The 21,390-nt window shown below is 38.0% G+C and overlaps 1 protein-coding gene across 3 annotated transcripts in view; it reads right to left on the bottom strand.

Moving 5' to 3' along the window:
* LOC124721683 (PDZ domain-containing protein GIPC3) overlaps positions 1 to 6,057 on the bottom strand; it is a 261,759-nt gene extending 255,702 nt beyond the window's left edge. Inside the window, exon 1 of one of the 3 annotated variants that reach the window (XM_047246758.1) lies at positions 4,726 to 5,310. In XM_047246758.1, coding sequence (XP_047102714.1) covers positions 4,726 to 4,989 — 264 coding nt within the window. In that variant the 5' untranslated portion in view covers positions 4,990 to 5,310. Of the gene's footprint in view, positions 1 to 4,725; positions 5,311 to 5,947 lie in introns of those variants that run through there. The other 2 variants (XM_047246757.1, XM_047246759.1) reach the window with 2 other exon arrangements.
* Positions 6,058 to 21,390: the final 15,333 nt, after the last annotated feature.

Raw genomic sequence — 21,390 nt, forward strand, 5'->3', positions numbered from 1 at the left:
TTATTTTAGCCCCTTAAAGGATTATTGGCCATTTTTAAATAACCCTGTAGAGTAGTTCCTAGGAGTTATTTTACTTTTTGGTAAGTTACTGATCTGATTATGTATGATTCTCTACTTCCTGTACAAATTGCAGTTTTTGTTTGCTGTTGTTACACAGCCCAAACCGGTGCTTGTGGGAGTAGCCGGTACATACACTGCTTGAGCTGAAAATCGTTTTGATGAAACAGGAAAAGCACTCAGTGACGTGGAAAAGTACGAACACCTGAAAGAGTCTGAGAACCACAACGAAATTATGAATATCCAGAGTACACAAGAGGGTGGACGAGAAACAAAGTTTTGATCGAATAGGCTACAGGAATACTCTCAGCTAGTCTATGGCCAAAAACAGAAAGGAGCATAATTTTTGTTTTGGGTACTATCTTCAGATTCAGATGGTGGGGGAACCATTCTGTGTCTCTAGGATCTTTAGTCACACGTCCACTTCAGACTGATAGAATTGGCTCTGAGCACTATGGGACTTAACATCTATGGTCATCAGTCCCCTAGAGCTTAGAACTACTTAAACCTAACTAACCTATGGACATCACACAACACCCAGTCATCACGAGGCAGAGAAAATCCCTGACCCCGCCGGGAATCGAACCCGGGAACCCGGGCGTGGGAAGCGAGAACGCTACCGCACGACCACGAGCTGCGGACTTGATAGAATCGTTGGGTGTCCTCCTGAGGGATACTGTGCCAAATTTTGTCTAATTGGGGCGTTAGATCCAAAATGGTTCAAATGGCTCTGAGCACTATGGGACTTAACTTCTAAGGTCATCAGTCCCCTAGAACTTAGAACTACTTAAACCAACTAACCTAAGGACATCACACACATCCATGCCCGAGGCAGGATTCGAACCTGCGACCGTAGTGGTCGCGCGGTTTCAAACTGTAGCGCCTAGAACCGCTCGGCCATCCCGGCCGGCTGCGTTAGATCGTCCAGATCCCAAACTGGTTCGAGGGTCCTGCCCCTAAAGCTCCAAACTTTCTCAATTGGCGAATATCCGACGACCTTGCTGGTCAAGGGTGGGCTTAATAAGCCCGAAGACAAGCAGCAGAAATTCTCGCCATGCGCAGACAGGCATTATCTTGCTGAAATGTAAACCCAGGATAGCTTGCCATGAACGACAACAAAATGGGATGTTGAATATCGTCGATCAACCGCTTTGCTGTGCCGCGGACGACAACCAAAGAGGTCCTGTTATGAACTGAGATGGCACCAAAGACCATCACCCATGGTTATGGGACCGTATGGTGGGCGAGAGTCAAGTTGGTATTACACTGTTGTCTGCGGCATCCCCAGGCAGGTCTTCGCAGATCATCAGGGCTCAGTTCGAAGCGGGGCTCATAACTGAAGACAATTCTACTCCAGTCAATGAGATTCCGGGCAGGATGTGCTCAACACCACTGCAGACGGGCTTGTTGGTATACAAGGTCAATGGCAGTCAGTGCAAGAAGCACTATCAGCTCAGCTCCACTTCTGTGAACTTCCTATAAAGGTACTTGCGGTCAATGAAGCCCCAGTTGCCCATCAGATCGCTGATGATGATGAATCAAGGGCTCTGAGTGCCTCTGTGGCGAGTGCTCTTTCCTCATGCTCGGTCGTCTGTCTAGGTCGACTGATTCTTTCTTGACGCTGTGTTCGGCCATGGTTAATCTACTCCTGCCAACATCGTCGAATAATGGCATCGCTCATATTCACATGTCGAGCGATTGCTCGATTGCTCCAACTGGCTTCTTTGAGCCCAACTATACGTCCTCTCTCAAATGCTGGTATCTGCGAATACTGTTACACTCCTGTCTGCGACGTATAGTTTCTGGCCAGCTGAGTATAAGGAATGAAATTCGCAAATCTTTTGTGCCCCTGGTATCGCTATGTCCCCCTCTTTACCATACTTGCCAGCTGTATAGTGAAATTGGTCTGCAGCATCATACATTCATCCATCGGCTGCCAAAGTTCACAACTTTGCATTCTCCGTTGATACCTGCATGAATTTCAGTTTTTGAGCAGTTTTCTTAACTCCTTCGTGGTGCGTCTTCTTTTTTTGTTTTGTTTCGGGATACATAAAAAGCACTACAAATCTTCAGAAGCTATTGTGCTACCGATTACCACAACATGGCGTTAAAAAATTCAGATATCACGAGTTTAAATGAAACTCCTGAATAGACTGTCAATTTTTCAGTCGCAACTGAGAAACAGAAAATGATTAAATCAAACAGCGAGTGGCTGATTTCTATAGTAAAGACGATCATACTATGCGGTCGTGAAAATATGGTGTTAAGAGGCCACCAGGCTGATGGTTCATTAAGTGATGAAATCGGCCAAGGAAAATTTCGAGCAATTTCAAAATTTCGCATTGACTCAAGTGATTCACCTCTCCAAAAACATTTAGTGACATCGCCGAAAAATGTTATATATCTGGGCAAAACAACTCAGAATTAGGTGACTAATTGTTGTTATTCTATCATGATGAGAAAGGTACTCAACGAAGTCAAAGAGGCAAAATATTATGCTGTCCTTGGCGACGAAACACTCGACGTCGGTGGTAGAGAACAATTCAGTGTAGTGCATTACATGAAGAGTTCTGTCTGCAATTACTTGACAGATACTACATTAAGCGATCAAATCGTTTAAGACTTAGATTTGTGCGTGAGTAAGCAAAATGTTTGGAACATGAAAAACACCCAGAAGCGAAAAAAGTTGCAAGGTGTTAGTGATACACGCTGGCTTGAAAGGCCTGATGCACTCCTTCAATTCAAAAAGCTCTTTGACTCTATCGCACAGTTCCTTGAATAAATGGACAAAACTTCTCTGTCGTTGGAAAGTGCAAGTGTTCTGGCTTCTATTCAACGATTTCACTTTGTCTTATCTTTGATGGTAACTGCAGCGCTATTTGAAATTACTGTTACGATTTGACAGCAACTTCAGGCTGTTGCATTAGATGTTGACCATTCCTGTGAGATGATAGCAGCATTACAAGAATGCTGGGAAGGTACAGAGAAACTAAACATCAAGAAATTCTCCAAGAGGCGTGTTGTATTGTAGAACCTTTGGACATTGCAGTGCAGACATCCAGAACCGCCCAACGTCAATTCATCGCTCGTATATAGAAGCACCAGATGCAACGGAATTCTACAGGTAAAGTAAACTTTTAATACATACAAACGCTTTCTGATTAATGTGGCATTTTCTCCTTTTCTGTTGGGTTGTTTCGAGCTCGAGAATAATGTCCTGTCGTGTTTTGATTCAGATGAAGCTATTGCTTCCTTTCATCGATTTTGTGTTGAGACAGTTGAGGGTTTGCTTTTCGAGAGCATAGCACTCTTCAGTTCTCGACCTGTTCAGCTATATGCCAAGTGCCATGGTAAAACAGAAAATCTCAATTCTGTAGTGGCAGCTGCACGTATTTGCAACGGTGAATTGCCTCATCCTCTCTCATTATGGGGAGAAATACCTCTTTGAAAGGAGCTTTGAAAGACAGGGAACAGATACCCCAAACAGCAGCACAGACGCGCCAAGAGGCAAATGAGTTCTCCCAAATATAAACATTCTGTTACAAATTCTCGCTACATTACCCGTATCCACTTGTAGTGTGGAGCGCAGCTTCTTTTCGCTTAATCGAATATAATCTTACCTTTGTGTAACAGTGACTTAAGACGGGTTTAACCGTCTGCCTGCTATTTATAATCATCGAGATATATCTGGCAGCCTACGACGTGTCGAAATCATTGAAGAATTTGCAAAAAAAAAAACTTATTCGAGTAGACTTGCAGTGCGTTAAACGACCAAATAAAATTTTGGTGCTTTTTTCAGTGTTTTACGTTGATAAAGCCTCCCCTCAGCTGGGCCAAGCCCCTTCCAAACCAAAATCCTGGATCCGCCACTGCGTTAATGTGTTGTTAAGCGGCTTTTCTGACAGCTTAAATGGGATGCATTCATATCAGATGTGTGCGTTGTGTATGAAGACCGATAAATATTTTAAATACTGTCAGCCGCACAGCTAAAACAATTTGGTGTATTTCATAATATGTGGGATAAAATACTTGAAACCAGTTATGAGCTAGCTTTCCTTCTTTGCTCGACATTCGTACAAGTTTTCGAATCTCACTTGCACGAAACACTGCTGGTTCCACTCATGTACAACAATGGCCAAGATTAGACGTAATAGTTTGTGAAAGTTCAAGTGTAGTAGCAAACTTAATTATCATATATTTTACTAGTAGATAATATGTACCAGTATCGTATAAATTTGCTGTCTGAAGTATTAACACAACAATTACGTATGATATGAACTGCAAACTTTATTTATGAATGTGTGGTCATGAACACAAGTAGTACTACGATATCCATATTTGGGACAATATTTAAGGATTTGAGAACACAAATAGTGAGTAGATTTTGTATTGGCTAATTCCGTAACACATTTTCTGGAGGACGTGTCTATTGCCCTGGTGAAGATTCCACTTCTTACATATCTGAGAATTAACTGTAACTACTTAAACCTATAATTATGGTGACAATCATTTGAAACGAACATAGCATTTCGTAGTAGTTAACTGAAGCTTTGTGGAGGGTGTGGAAGAATCAGATGGCAACACAGTGCTTTCTTACATTACTATAAACAGCAAATAAAAATTTCCCAAGTATAGAAAGCTTAAGCGAACAGTACAATATTTACTTACATCTTCGACTGGGAATTCATAGCACTCCGCAATCTTCTGGTAGAGCTCCCTGACGTTAGAAAAACCAGAAATAAGTCCGGTAGGACTTCCCTGGGCTTGCTGACAATGGAACACAAGTTTGGGTCTCCCAACGTTGGGATCCGCCGGCTTCTGGGTCGCTCTGTTTCCGTTTTGTTGAGCTAAAGCACTTTCGTTCTGATTCTCATTATTACTTTCCACTGAATGTCCTTTCTTGTTTGGATTTTTTGGTTTGAACAGCGGCATATTTACGCTTAATTTTTAGGACTTATAAAACAGAGAAACAATAGTAATCAATGCGCATACGAATTCACCACTGTCCGCTAAATGATCTACAAATCAGCTTCTAGCTTTTAAAATGCTCTTACTGTCGAAGAGATAAAGTACTAATCTTATCCTGCCACAGTCGTATCTTTCGTTGTTCGAATTGTGCACTATCTTATGATAAGACATCCGTAAAGAGAAATGCCAATGTCCATATCTACGCAAACGAACATCTAACCACAGACCAAATCTGCTGTCAGATGTACACTGGGGAAACATTAATCCCGCAGTAGCAGCTGATGAAAATGTGTGAGCTCCAACTGTTGGCCAGATCGTGAACTTCAACAATTGTATCGATACTACTTTCGAGTTCGGGGTTTCGCGACAGAGCTTCTACTGCCATCTATGAGCACAGACACTAAATTGCGTGTTCCTGGGAGTCCGGGCGCACAAGTCGTGGTAGTCAGTGCATTGCACGCAATGGATGCAAGATTTCCTTTGTTACATTTCGAGGGGTAGTTTTTCGAGACACAAACTCTTTACACATTAATTAAAAATTGCTGGGACATAGTAGTAACGTAGTGGCAAATGTTACAGGTTTTATATAACTTGTGATCTTTATGCAAAAAAAACATAAATGTTATTCGAATTCTTCGCTGTGTCACAAATAAATGTGATTTGTAATAGAAAAAAATAAATATTTCATGTCATTCTTATCAACCCTCAAATTTTGTGAATATGTTCATAATTAATTAAGGTTACATATTTTTCCATATTGGAATTAAATAAATTCACACACGCGTTGCTTATTATCTTCCGTATCAGGAAGCAACTTTCTTGATGTTGCAATCCTTACATGGTGGTAATCCGCAAAATGCTTTTAAAAATAGAAAATAAACTGCCTCAGAATGATTTACAAGCCATCTGAACTACTACTTACATTGTATTGTCAAGTTCTATAACATCAAGACGGAGCTCAAAAGAGTCACTTCCACTATCGGTAAACGCAAATCATTTAAACTATTTGGTTCGTAATTTCTTGTGAGGTGCTGCTGAAGATCTGTTTTTTTTTTTTTTTTTTTTTTTTTTTTTAAACAGTACAGCACAGCATTATGTAATACCCAAAAGTAAACAGGGAGGACACACTGTGCAACTTTAACTGATACAAAATGTAGCATGACATATGTGAAGCACTTTTAAGAAGTTAATAGAGAAATTCTTTTCGAAAGGAATCGTCAACGAATTTAATTTTAACTTTTAGTTTCTGTCCGAATGAGAGTTAATAATTCTTTCTGTGTTAATCACCCACCTGCTCTCTTCATTGTGCTGGACTGTGATATTGGACCCCCACTGAACTCATGGTTGTGGTGACAGACTATTCCGTAGCATACTCTAAGGTCTAGAATAGGTTGGAAGGTGATGATTTGGTGGTAAGTTGCCAAAGCCAACAAACGTGAATACCAAACACCTTGTGGTTCCAACAGACTTTCCTTTAGTGTAGCCTAACATTATATTCCTGCCCTATTTAATTTCACTTTGCCATATTTTTTTACATAAATACTAAAACTGCAAGGTAAATTTAAAAAAAAAAATGTAATAGATAATCTTCAACGAGTATTTTCATGCACATTATATTCACATTCATTCTTAAACTACAAAACATGCAGTGTGTGGATGGCAGGTGGAAGGGAGCAATATTAGAAATTAATGTCCCATCAACAGCATCGTCATTAGACATGCAGCACACGGTTTATGGAAGAAAGGGGACATAAATTGGCCATACACTTTTCAAAGGAATCATCCTGATATTTTCCTGGAGTTATTCAGGGAAATCACAGAAAACCTAAAGCTCCCTGGATGGCCAGATGAGGATCTGACATGTCGTCATCCTGATTGCAAGTCCAGTATGCTAACCACTACACTACCTCACAAGGTTGGTGTGGATCAGGCAGGGGAATGTATTGCATTGCTTTTCTTATCAGAATTGTGTGTCAGTGGTTGAAAAGAGAGTAGAGATATGAATGAGATGGAAATGCTCATGTTTGAGAGGGAAAGGAAGTTATGGTAGAGCTCAAAATGTATTCTTCGGCCAGTGATCGTACTGTCTAATGAGTATCAGAATGGTGAAGTATTTTAGAAGGAAATGGCCTCCATATAATTTGCTGAGTGGAGGGCAGATATGGAAAAAAGAAAGGGAATTTAGAGTTTAACATCACATTGATAACAAGGTCATTAGAAACAGACAAGAGCACAAGCTCTGGTTAGGGAAAGATGGGGAAGGAAATTGAACATGTCCATATTGAAGGAACTGTCTCAGCATATGCCTGGGGCAATTTAGGGAAATTACGGGAAACCTAAATCTTGATGACCACATGGGAATTTGAACCATTGTGTTGCGAAATGTGAGGCCAGTGTGGTAACTATTTCAGATACGGAGATAACATAGGAAACTTCAATTATTATTTTGAATAATTTTAACAGGAATATAATGAAGCTGGGAAGTATTGGTCAAAGGAATGTTTGTTGTTGCTATTTTAGCAGAACAGTATCGAGAACAAAATGAGTCAACATAAGTGAACAAACAGAAAGGGTAAATAATAAAAGAATGAACACATAAATAAAGTGGTTTATTAGCCTGTAGAAATTTATATCAGCATTCATGGTACTGATGAAGTCGCTAGAGCTGCATAGGACGTATTAAGTAGCTTAAAGGGTATTTTAGCATTTGGCAAATGATGTTTTTTCTTGAGATCTCATAATGTATTAAAACTGACACCTCTCTCTACCAGCCCTATGAAGTGATTATCAGAGTGCATTTGAGATATGCCGATCTAAAACAATCAAAAATAATATGCTAAGGAGTCAGCGGAATAGGAAGAATTGAATAAGGTAGGGACAAGGTGGAGCCTGCAGGTTGTAATGACTGAGAAAATGTTACCACATAGAAGTACTGAGAAAATAATATCGTGTAATAACACATTTTCTGTTTTAACATGGAAAGTTCCTCTTGCCGTATGATTATTGTGTGTAGCATATTACCTGAAATGTATGGTTTAGGCTATTGTCTGTTGTGCAGTTGTAGTTTGCTATGGCAGTTCATACCATACACATTTTGTTATATTTTCTTTCCCAAGTACGCCCATGCAAAAAATTGCAGCAAATTATACTTCAGATAACAGGTACTGCATTTCACCTATAACAAAAAGAGCACTATAGTTGTAAAACAAAGCAAAAGAGTATAGACAGAGATATGCTAAATAAAAAACACTTGGATGTCAAAAGGACAAACTGTGATGTGTTAAATAAACACTGTAGCAGAATCTTATCCAACGACTTGTCACAAAGCCCAAAGAAATTCTAGTCTTATGATAAGGCTGTCTGAGGCATAAAATTTAGTGTTCAGTCACTCTTGGCTGACACAGGAACTGAAATTGAGGGCAGAAAAGCCAAAGCAGAAACATGAATTCCATTTCCAAATGTTTCTTTAGAAAAGAAAATCCAGGAGTATAGCCCCAGTTCAGTTTTTGCACAACTCTAAAGATGAGGTCACCTAACTGCAAACTGTTATACTGCGTGCAGTCTCTCATTCAAGAAAACTCACTGAATTGTTGTAAACTGGTGTTATAGGAAATATTCCAATAATGTATAAATAGCAACTTTTAATTAATGTAGCTTTTCCCACATATTGTCACCAAAGACAGTAAAATGACCAATTCCAGTTTTCATGTAAAATGTTGTAGAAATAATTCAAAAGCCAAGATCGCTTAAATACTGTTTACTGGATAACCGGTTCAACATGCTAAAGGTGCCATCATCGGATGTGAATGTAGCTTAACATTTATAAACCATTTGGATATAACGATACATGAGGCAGACCAGCTGATATAAAATCATTATCACAAAAATAAAAAAAACAACTGCTCTCATGGTCATTCTTTTCTATCAAATATGTAAAACCGAAGTGACAAGATAAAAGTATTTGGTACATGACCACTGCTCAACTAACCAGCTATGGATACACTATTCCTCTTTGTCAATGACACAAATCCATGAGTGTCCATCTCAACAAAATACATGGATGAAGTCCAACTTATCCACATTTTTGCTCAACGGAAAATTTCATAAATGCTAATAACAGTCAGTAACTGAATTTGATATATTACGTAAGACATACAGGTACCCTGAGAGTGTGAATAATGGTGCGTAAAATGTGGACGGAAGTGTACTTCTTACTGAGACCTTACAGACTTGTTACATAAGTGTTGCTAGCTAAGCATGGACCTTTCTGTGCAGATTTGTTAATGAAGTCGCCACTAACAGACTGTCATGTAGACATTTTAGTATTACAGAAACTACAAAATAACTTGAAAAACTATTGGGTTAGGTTTGTCTAATTCAGATGAGTGGTATGTTACAACAGAAATTTCGTTTACAAAATATATGGTGGGTTAGTAAAATCCAGAAATTATGGAACCATTTTGTAAACTTCTGTTGGGAATAACTCATTTACAAGTACTGCTGCCATACGGAAAATGACAATGATTAATGCAAATTCTTATTTATGGCTTAATCAATGAATGAAAAGTGTCATTTGATACAAAAAGATTAGGATAACAAAAGTATCTATATTACTACACGAGTACCCCGGAACCCAGTACCAGTTGCAAATTGCCTCTCTGATGGCTTGGGCAACAAATATTTCATTTCAGACTGAATTTAAAATGCTTGCACAATCTACTTATTAAGAAATGTAATCTTATGTTAAAAGTTTAACAAAATATGACAAATATTACAGTTAGGAACTGTGTGTTTGTCTTGAGGCAGCATAATTTATGGTGCACAAATACCTGGACTTTATTCATCCTCTTGAGGGCACTTAGCAACTTCCAACAAGCTTTACATAAAATTTCAAACTTTTGCAAAACATTTCTTTCTGACACTCTCCACAAAATGATGAAAGGCAAAAAGTTTATCAGTTACTACATTTTCACTATTCACGCAGTAAAACTTCAGCCTCAGGTATAAAGTTTTAATTTATTACTTCTTTACTAACAGTTTATTCACAACACTGCTTGCAGACACTATCCATATATACCACTGAATATGCCTGCAAAATTACATCACTGTACAACAAACAGTTCAGGACGTATGACCTCATAAACACTGAGATGCGCAAAAATCTAACTTTTGCTTGAAACGGAGCACAAATGTCCACGCTATATTCATCCAGTGTTTTGTAATGAGAACACTTAGCGACTTCCAAAAAACTTCAAGCACAATTTCAAACATTTTCCAAACTTTTTCTCAATTACATGCTTAACATCAAATATTTAACACTTTAAGTAATTTGTAAAGTAATCAGACATCTCAAGTTGTTTTATACATGGTAATTTGATTCTTTAAAGAATCAGTGGTTTACTGGTAGTGTTAGAAGGTGGAATCTAACAAGTAATATGGTTAAATCTGCAATAGAAGATTTGAGTGTTCTTAAACTTAAATTCTAATTCTCCGCTAAATTACGTAGTTTCAGGAAAATTAAAATATGTCTGTATTCCTGGCTTTTGAATGAATGGTGTCAGTGTTTCTAAAACTACATATTAGCTCAGTCCAAATTAGCATTACATGCTAGAGTAATAATGTCAATTATCAATTACTTTTTATTAACATGGTTTTCAGCATAAGTAAAAGCAAAATTGGGATCTTCTTATTGAAAACTATTGTGTGAATAATAAACACACACAGTCTGATTAGTTTTTTTAAAAAAGACGGGTATTAATTATATATGCACTATGTAGATTAAAGATGAAAAATGAGCAGGAAAAAAGAAATGTTAACAAGAGAGTAATCACAGTATTTCGGGTGGTTACAGCTTGCTATATTATAATACCAATGCCACTGGTGTTTACAAACAGTTAAAAACCCATAAAACTGAACAAAACTACAGGGTCCTTTGGAATCCCTATCACTCTACAGAATTTATGGCCAAGTTATCTACCCTTTTAGCTATAACATCCAGTAGATACCCCAAACAAAAAACTGTGCCCAATACTTGGAAGAAAGCAGAAGTTAACATCTGTCTACAAGAACTGCAGCACAACTGATCCACAAAACTATTGTCCCATATCCTTGACAGCCATCCACTGCAGGATTTTAGGACATATTCTGAGCTCAAACTCTGATGACTCTCCATCCAAGATAACACGCTGTCCCGTCCCCCCCCCCCCCCCCCCCTTACAAAAAAGTTCTCAATACTGTCACAAGTTTCACTTGATTGCCCATGTGATTGAACTTTTGACAATATGTGTATGTGTGGTACTGAGTCAAAACCTTTTCAGAAATCAAGAGATACTGTATTTACCAGACTGCCTTGTTCCAGACCTTTCAGTATGTTATGTGAGAAATGTCAACTTGGGTTTCACATGGTCGATGTTTTAGGGATCTGTTCTGGTTGGCATGGAGGAGGTCATTCTGTTCAAGATACCTCATTATGTTTGAGCTCAGAATATGTTATAAGATTCTAGAACAAATCGATATTAAAGGTATTGTATAAGATTCTAGAACAAATCGATAATAAAGGTATTGGATTGTGGTTTTGTGGATCACTTATATTACCCTCCTTCTAGATGAGCGTTACTTGAGCTTTCTTCCAACTCCTGGGCATAGTCTGAGGGGTCTATGATAGATTATAGTTATAAGAAGGGCTAACTCAGCTGCAAATTCAGTATAGAATATGATATGGATTTCATTGGGCCCTGGGGATTTGCTCCATTTTAACAGTTTCAAGTGTTTCCTAACACCACTAACACTAATACTGATTTCACTCATCTTTTCAGTTGTACAAGGATAAAAGTTGGACAATATTCCTGGGTTTTCCTTTCTGAAGGAACATTTGAAAACAGAGTTAAGTATTTCAGCTTTTGCTTTGCTACTCTCAATTTCAGTTCCTGTCTCATTCGCTAAGTACTCAACACTCTCTTTGGTGTCACTAACAGACTTTACATATGACCAGAATTTCTTTGGGCTGTGAAAGATCATTTGACAAAAGGTGTGAAGCCTTCAGTGACTACCATAGTCACTGAATGCTTCATGCATTGCCATCATGACAGCTAAACACGTTTCATTCAGCATCTCTCGATCTATAATCCTATGCTTTGTTTTACACCTATTCTGCCGTAGTCTCTATTTCTTTGGAAGTTTCTTTACACTGACTATATCATGGAGGGTTCCTCCCATTATGATCTGCTCTATTGGGAACATATCTGCCCAGTCCATGGTCAACTATTCTTTTAAACTTGAGCCACAGTTCCTCTACATGCTCCCATACTGTGCTGAAAGTTTCAAGTTCCTCATTGAGATATGACACTACTGACATATACATTTATCTTGACCACCCTAAATAACTGTTTGTCCAGATGCAAATTACAAAATGTTTCAAGCAAATATTCTTTAACTGTCAGGGGAACATCAATCAGCATGATTGCCTTCGTTGTAGCTTTGGTTTTTACAAAGATATGAACAGCGGTATGACTTTTTTAAATGGCACCCTGTATTTTTTATTCAGTAATTCATTTCCTCTCCTAAAGACCTATTCAAAAATGTATCACAGTGTACCATTCACTGAAACACAACATTATTAATTACATAACACAGCATTGGTGTTGATGCTCCCAGCGCTTAGTGCAGGTATTCGGGGTAGTAGAACACATCCACGTGCTGACGTTGACAGAGGACAAATGTAAACATAAGTAGAATGCACAGCTGTCATTCTGTCAACCATAATCAGTTGAAGAGTTGCATGAGTAAAATGTATACCAACGAGGAGCAGGTAGAAATGCTACTCATCTATGGGGAACGCAAGTTAGCAGAACAGTAACTGCAATACTGTTTTCTTATGTAAAGGTACATTTAGTACAGTAGTTTAGTCCTACTGCATCAACATAACATTTCTTTTATTGTTGTTGTTGTTGGAGGTAGGCGAAATGCTACACAGGCAGCTGAACTGTACAGAGAGCGATATCCTGACAAGAACACACCTTCTCGACAGATGTTTTCTCGTCTTGTTGTGACACTTCAGGAAACGGGAATTTTCAACTCATGACAATGCAGTCATCGTAGCACTTGCACAGACGAAGCTGCCGAAGTTACCGTTCTCGCTTTCGTTGCTATGAATCGACATGTGAGCACACGGCAGCTTGAAGATGAGATTGGCATTCCTAAAACCAGTGTACATCATATTCTTACCTGTCATACGTTCCATCCTTACCATGTACACCTACAAAGAACTGCATCGGAATGATTTCCAGAATCATGTACAGTTCTGTCAGTGGGCACAGCAGCAAATCCTCGCCAACCCATACTTCTTCTCCAATGTCCTATTTAATGATGAACATTCCTTCTCAAACGAAGGACAGGTAAATCCAAGGAACATGCATTATTGGTTCAGTGACAACCCATGATGGATTAGACAGGTGGAACATCAGCGTCAATGGAGACTTAACGTCTGGTGTGGGATGCTTGGTTATACAATTATTGGCCCTGATTTCAGCAATGGTAGTCTAAACAGCACAGCGTATGCCAACTTCGTCAGACGAATTCTTCCTCCTCTTCTGGATGAAGTGCCACTAAGAACCAGAATGCTTATGTGGTATCAACACGATTGATGTCCAGCACATAATGCCTTGCATGCACGTCGTGTTCTGAACCGAAGGTATCCTGCCAGATGGATTGACCAAGGAGGAACAGTTACTTGGCCCGCTAGGTTCCATGATTTAAATCCTCTGGACTTTTTCTTTGGGGATGCATTAAAGACATCATCTATCGTGATATTCCAACAAGTCCAGAGGACATTCAGGAACGTATCGTGCTTTCTTGTGATTCTCTTCAGCAGGCAACACTCGAAGCAGTACATAATTCTTACATTCAATGAGTGCATCAGTGTATTGGTGTCCAGGGTCACCACTTTGAGCAACTTTGAATGTTCTACTCCTGGGCAGTGGTACAGGAGAGTCAAAGTCAATTTTGTGTTATGTTTTTCTTGGTTTTCATTTGTTTTATGACAACTCCAGCAAGTGGATGAGTTTGTGATCCCGGGTTCAAAGTCAGTGTTGTGTTATGTAATTAATAATGTTGAGTTTCAGTGAATGGTACACTGTGATACATTTTTGTTTAGGTCTTTAGGAGAGGAAATGAATTACTGAATAAAAAATACAGGGTGCCATTTAAAAAAGTCATACTGCTGTTCATATCTTTGTAAAAACCAAAGCTACAACTAAGGCAATCATGCTGCTTGATGTCCTCCTGAGGGCTAAAGAACATTTGCTTGAAGCATTTTGTAATTTGCATCTGGACAAACAGTTATTTAGGGTGCTCAAGATAAGTGGGACATCCTGTATATCTTTCTGCTTACTGTAGTTGTCCTTTGTATTTTGGTAATCATAGTTGCACAAATATGTCATAATCACTGATACCAGTTTCAATGTGAACATCCTGAAAGAGGTCAGGTCTACTTGATGGACATCAACTGTTGAATGGAAACCTACTTATGAATTTTCAAGAACTAGTATTAACTGAGGAATCTAGGAATATACTATGTATCAATCCCATAGGGATCATGAAGGCAAAATTATATTAATTACAGCACGCAAAGAATCATTTAAGCAGTCACTCTTACTGTGCCACATAAGCAAAGATTCAAACACACATATTGCAAGTTTTGTAATGTTGTTGCTATAAGCACAACGATTTTCTATGCAATTAGCTTATACTTCACATAAAATTATTAATTTAAAAATTCATTAGATTGCATGGTAAAAGTATTAAGAATATTTGGCACAGAAAATTTCACCGTTATGAAACAATTACACATGGTATAAGTAGGAAAACCTGTGAAGAATTACATTTAGAATACTGTACTTGCTTATCTGTATGCTAGTAAGTTCATGAATATTGTTGTTATTCGTGAAATTTTGTCCTGCCAAAATGTGCCACAACACATTCATAATGTGACCTTTTTTCCTACATTTTAGTGTCCAGTCAATGGTGGTATACCGTGTGGTGATCAGTAGAACATATGTATGACAATGGCTGTTTACCCACTTTGTCATGTCATTCATTATCTGAGAATGAATTGCAGGGGACGTTATCTACTACAGCCAATCATGAAGTTTTAATTATCAGCTCATAAATTCAAGCTGTGAAATGTGGATGAATTAGCAGAAACCTTGGTTATATAAATTTTTGCATTTTGGTTGTTATGGAAATATCTCACCTTCAAATTCACCTCGTTGTCAGTCTAGAAATGCATGTCATGCAAGGACTTCTTCATGAAAGGCAAGAGGAAGAAGTCACAGGACCCAGTCAGATGAATAGTTGGGGAGAGGGGCAAAATTTGATAGCTCAAAGAAACAGTCTCTGTGACTCTGTCCTGTGCAGAATGAGCTGAGGTACTGTCATTGAAGCAGAAACACAATTTTGGACAGCTTCCTGCCACATTTCATCTCGACTGCATCCTGTAATGTCATCATCAGGTTTCAGTAGCACGCTCCTGTGGCAGTTTGCGCCTTATTAACATACTCTGTTAGCATCACACTGTGACAATCTCAAAAACATTTTGCATCACCTTGCCCAATGACAGACAGTTCTTTGCCTTTTTAAGTGTATCCCCATGTTCTCACTGCTCACTTTGCTCGTTTGTCCCAGAATCGTAATGATAAACATGGGGAGCTGAATAAGTCATCTGGATTGGAATGACACAGCTGCAGCATTTCAACAGCTGATTGAGTTAAGCAGGCTTTTCGAATGGGTGTGAGCAGTTGAAGACTCCTGCATGAGGCAACCTCAATTCAAAATGTCACACAGGGAGTTTAAAACTTATTGATGAGTGATTTTAACTTTTCCCACTGTCATCTCAGCTGTGATATGCTCATCTTCAAACATCAGTGACTCCACCTCTCTTGTGATTTCTGGTTGTTCGCAGAAAGATGGGTTGCTACATTGTTCTTCGCCATTCGGACTTGTTTGACTGTGCTGAAAGTATCTACACTGCCTAACCACTGTGTCATATTGACAGCATACTGTTGCCGTACACTTTCACCAACTCAGCATGAATTGTTGAAATTTTGTTTCCCTTCAGATGGAGAAAACAAATTACCACACGGTACTCAAATTAATCAATGTGCCATGTCAGTTTGCTTTGACTTCTCAAGCAGCATGCTACGGTACTGTGATGCGAAGCTTTCAATGTGCCAGGACTGAAGACATGTATCTGTAAATAAACAAAAAATCAGCTGTGTAGTTTTATTTTTTTAAAGATGATAATTAGAACTTTATGATGACCCCTCGTACAACAAATATTTTGTATCATTTAGTGGGTATTCCAGATATATCGACACAGGCCTAGCTCTCAAAAATTGTACGTACTAGTTTCTTTGGATGAAGTGAACTTGGGGCAAATTTCTATGGATAAACTGAATAGTGAACTGATCATGTGGCATTTTTGGCTTTAAGACCCTATAGTGGGTTGTTTGGCCATCTAGTGCATGTGTTTTAACTTGATGCCACTTTGATAACTTGCGTGTCGATGGTGAAACAATAATGAGGAGAGTGAATGGTGAATCTTGCCTTGACTGGAAATGGGAAAATGAAATAATCTTTGGAATTTTAAATGGCGAGATGGTACCATTTGAGTATTTCTGAACAGAGCCCACAAAGTTGAGTGTTTTTGTTATGAAAGTGGTCTCTTTTTTTTAAGTTTTACAAATTCAGTACTGATGACTTGCATTGTGCTTAATGAGAGAAACAGAAATTGTATAGGACTACTGATGTGCTTCAAAATAACTTTTTTAATGTTCTAGTTAAAAAATGCATTTATTACTCTTCTCATTTTAAATAAATTTATTTCCTCCACTCTTCAGCATGAAAACTATGATTTTTAAGTCATAAACAATAATTTTGTTTTGAAATGATTGCTAAAGAACACATTTGCCTACATTCAGTGTACTGTAACAAATATTCATAATCTTTTTCACCTCGTTTGAAGCACAGTTTTATTTCATGTTTATGCACTCTGGATACACCAGAGTACCTCTGCAGCTTGCAGCAACTGCCATGCTTCTCTGATTTGATCTTTCACTTCATCTCTCACATCAGTACAGCATTAACACACAAGATCTTTAATGTGTCCTCAAAAAGAAATAATGAAGATGAGTTAAGTCTAGTCCCCTCTCCCTCCCTTCCAAATCTAAAAATGTTATTCGACACATGACTGATCACTGAAGAAAACTGGGTAATAATTTCTAAACAAACAGATTTTCTAATTTAAAAAATTGTTACTTTTCTTACTGTTGAAATGGTAGATTTTATTTTCACTTTGGTTGGCACCACAGTCATATTGTGTTTATGAAATGACTACATTTTCAACAGGTGACTGACGGTGGAATACTATCTGTTATGACATGTGAATGTTTTCAAGTAGTTTTGAAGTGCTGTGGCAGATGTCAAGTATTTGGCACACTGATTTAGGCTGTCACATGTATTGAGGTGCTTCAAAATCGCTAGAAAACAGCTGCAAACTGAAATCAGTAGGGGAATGAACTAATAGCATACTACACAAGCTGCCTGGTGAAAATAATGTAATTTAATTGACAAGATGGTTGTTTGTAATGGGAAATAGTAGATTATTTTTTTCCTCTTAGCAACATTTCAAATGACCATTAAAACGACAAAACCTCATATCTCAAAAATATGTATTTTACAGGAAACTAAAACAGCTTTCTTATATAAAGGGTGATTAGAAAGTCTGAAAAGCTTTTAGCAAGGTAGATTCTACTGAGAAATAATTGTTAAGGAAAAAAATTCAATACATTGCTCCATTTCCAAGTTAATTAATGTTGAAATTAGCTAATCAGGCCATTGCAGGCACAAATTCAAACAGCTCACCAGATACAATTACTGTTAGTTGTTGTCATCAGTGTAGATGATCACACATGAGACTGCTCAGCCTTTGGCTCAGGTTCGATCCTGACTATCCCACCATGTCCTATTTTTGTACCGCTCTCTTGCTCAGTTTTATGAAACCAAACAAAGAACACGTTTGGTCTGGTGAGCCACTGGGATGTGCATGATTAATGGCCTGATTGGCTAACTTTAGTGCTAATTAACTCAGAAATGGCACAACGTACTGAATTCTTTTTCTTGCCAATTATTTCGTCTGCTGCTTGTGGTCTCGCGGTAGCATTCTCGCTGCCCGAGCACAGGGTCCTGGGTTCAATTCCTGGCGGGGTCAGGGATTTTCACCTGCTCCGAGGTGACTGGATGTTGTTGAGTCATCTTTGTCATAATCATTCATACCCAGGAAGGCAATGGCAAACCACCTCCATTAGCACCTTGCCTAGTACGGCAGTGTGGGTCTCCCACATCATTCCCCTATGCTGTCAAGAAACAAAGGACTTCATTTCCATTTCCAGCAATTATTTCTCAGTGCAACCAACCCTGCAACACCCTTACAAGCTTTTCACACTGTTTCTGACCACCTTGTATACAATTTTTAATTTATACAAGTCATGCTACTGTAAAGTGATGTTAAGTCATAAATTAAAATAACATACGTGCTGCATACATAGTTCACCAATTTTATGGTATTTATGATGTTATTTAATATGGTACAATGTTTTGCAATGAAATGTTGTTAAGGCACAAGTTATGAGTTTTTGCACTCAGTTTTAAATCATGATAATTTTGTGCAGAAACTGCAACTGGTCCAGTGCACAGATATTTTTATATTCCCGTTGACTGTATTGGAGCGTCTTGGACATAATTTCCAATTTTCTTTTTAATACAGTTTATATACAGTACCCAAAAATGGATTATTTCTTGGACCCAATATGTATGTAAGACATTGATCCAATATGTAGTACAGAACTTAAAAGAAGTATTTAAAAAAGTCAGGAGATACATACTTTTCTTTATATTGCCCATTTGTCACATCTTGCTTCCTTCATCATATCAACACAATTAGCTGGGGAATAGTGCACCATCTGCCTCTTTCTGTGTTCAGTTATGGAATGCACACTATCACATTCCATTTGAGAATGTCCTTTAAGTAAATACGAGGGTTGGAAGTTTAATAGTGGCAACTATTTATTTACAGCTCGTACAAAATAGATACTTGTTTCAAAGTTTTAATGACCTTCAAAGTAGTCACCAGCATTGTGTATAACCTGTTGCCAGCAATGTGGAAGTTGTAAGATACTCTTAGCAGTGCCAGTTGTGTGTGTTCATTTTTGGAACACAACCTATGACCAGATTAGAGACAGAAGTGATGACACTTTCTGCAGGACCTGACCATCATTTTGCAGGACAATGCTCAAGCATGTACAGTGCAAGCTATTACTGATTTGTTTGCCTGATGGGGTTGCTAAGTGCTATACCACCTACTGCACTCCCCTGACTTAAGCGCTCGTGAGTTCAACTCGATTTCTAAACTGAAGGAAACACTTCACGGCATTCGCTTCAGAACTGCTACAAATTCGTCAGGCAATAAACCGTGCTGCTCGAACTGTCAACACAACTGGTACTGCTAAGAGTATTCTACGACTTCCACATTTCTGGCAATGGGTTATACACAATGCTGGCGACTACTTTGAAGATCAGTAAAACTTTGAAACATGTATCTATTTTGTACAAGCTGTAAATAAATAGTTGCCACTATTAAAGTTCCAACCCCCGTATTTCTGGATGATTGTTGCACTACTTGCTATGCTGTAATGTTGTAACACATTTGAGAGAAGTGCATTTTGTTTTTGAGCGCAACACCCTGACTATAAAACATTTTAGTTTTGTCAGTCTTTTATTATTGTATGTGACAATCTGAATTAAAGCTGCAAGCACATTAGCATCCAGCTCTGCTTCTCCTTCATGCCAAACATAACATACCATTGAACCTTTCTCTAAATCATAAACAGAAAATTTGTGACATGCCCACTTCTGTTTAAAATAAAGACAACTGAGCTGGGTTGCAGGCACTAACTGCACTACTTGTACATTCATGATAAATAAACAACACTTTCCTGTTTCCGCTACTTTTTTATCATTCGACTTCTCCTGTCTTGCCCTCTCTTTCTTCATCTTGTGAACACTGTACTGACTTTCTGAAATGTTATGTTACTCGTGAGAAAAACAGAGATCACATCATCTTTCTTTGGATTGTATAAATCAGTGTCATGTTCTTTTATTTGTTTTAAAAATGAATCTTTTCCGGGAATGCACTCAATATTACTGCTAATGAAATCACTTTTGAATGCTCTGTACAGTTAACTAAATAATGAAAACCATGGTTCTCAATAAAGCATGGAAGAAGATGTTTGGCAATAATGGAATGACAACATGAGAATTTTATCTAAACGTTTACAGATCTTGTCTTTCTGTCCATTACTCTCTTCTTTCTGTTTCCTTCCTGTTTTGAAACAATTATCCTGTTTCCTCTGTTTAACCCAACTGCTGACCGACCATTCACCAATTCTTGAAGTTGAAAGGAACATTTCTTTACATGTGGGTAACAAATCATCTCGTACTTTTAAATTATGCTAGAGATTATATATTCATCTTGATTGTCCTACTTTTCTTTTTCATTTAACTTCTTTCTGGTAAGCTAGGATAGCAAAATACACCTTGCATGGTTCTCAATATATATTTGATCAGAATGCAGGAAATATTTGGTTATAGGTCACCTCAAATACTGAAGAACACATTACCTTTTTTCTCTAATTTGCAATAGAATTTTGACAAGCATCGCAGACCCATTTTGCTAGGGTCTCTTATTATTGCAATTTGTTCTCTCTTTTTGTCACACACAGTATTTTTACGTCCTTTGCCTTTCAGTCTAGAAGTTTTACCTTCATATCTTTTACATACAGAATGATATGCTTTACCTTTCTTAGCATGCTTTCTAGTTATTTCATTACCTTCATTCATCAGTTCTGGCCCACAGCATTTTCACAATGTTCACTAGTTCAGTTTGGTTTATCCTTTGAGTCTGATTATTTAATACCTCTTCATTTCAAACAGCTGCAACTGATTGTAAATTATCATTTTTTTCCTATTTTCAGTTATTATGTCTTATACTTTTTTTTGGCATTTTGGGACCAACTTTATTCCTCCATTTTTCATATTTGGTTTGGATCATCTACTTCTGAGCCTTCAGATTCATCTGCTGTAATGAGCTCATAACATGTGCCCGAACCTATAAAATCAATAACTTCTGAATTACTTATGTTTAAATTAGAAGATACTGAAGGTGCATTTGCTGGTGAGAATGGTGCTGGCTGTGCACATAGAACTACTGAGTAAGAAATGTTATGTAATTGAAGAGCCATCTTCACTAATATA

Source organism: Schistocerca piceifrons, chromosome X, assembly GCF_021461385.2.
Source record: "Schistocerca piceifrons isolate TAMUIC-IGC-003096 chromosome X, iqSchPice1.1, whole genome shotgun sequence".
In the NCBI taxonomy this organism is placed as follows: domain Eukaryota; kingdom Metazoa; phylum Arthropoda; class Insecta; order Orthoptera; family Acrididae; genus Schistocerca; species Schistocerca piceifrons.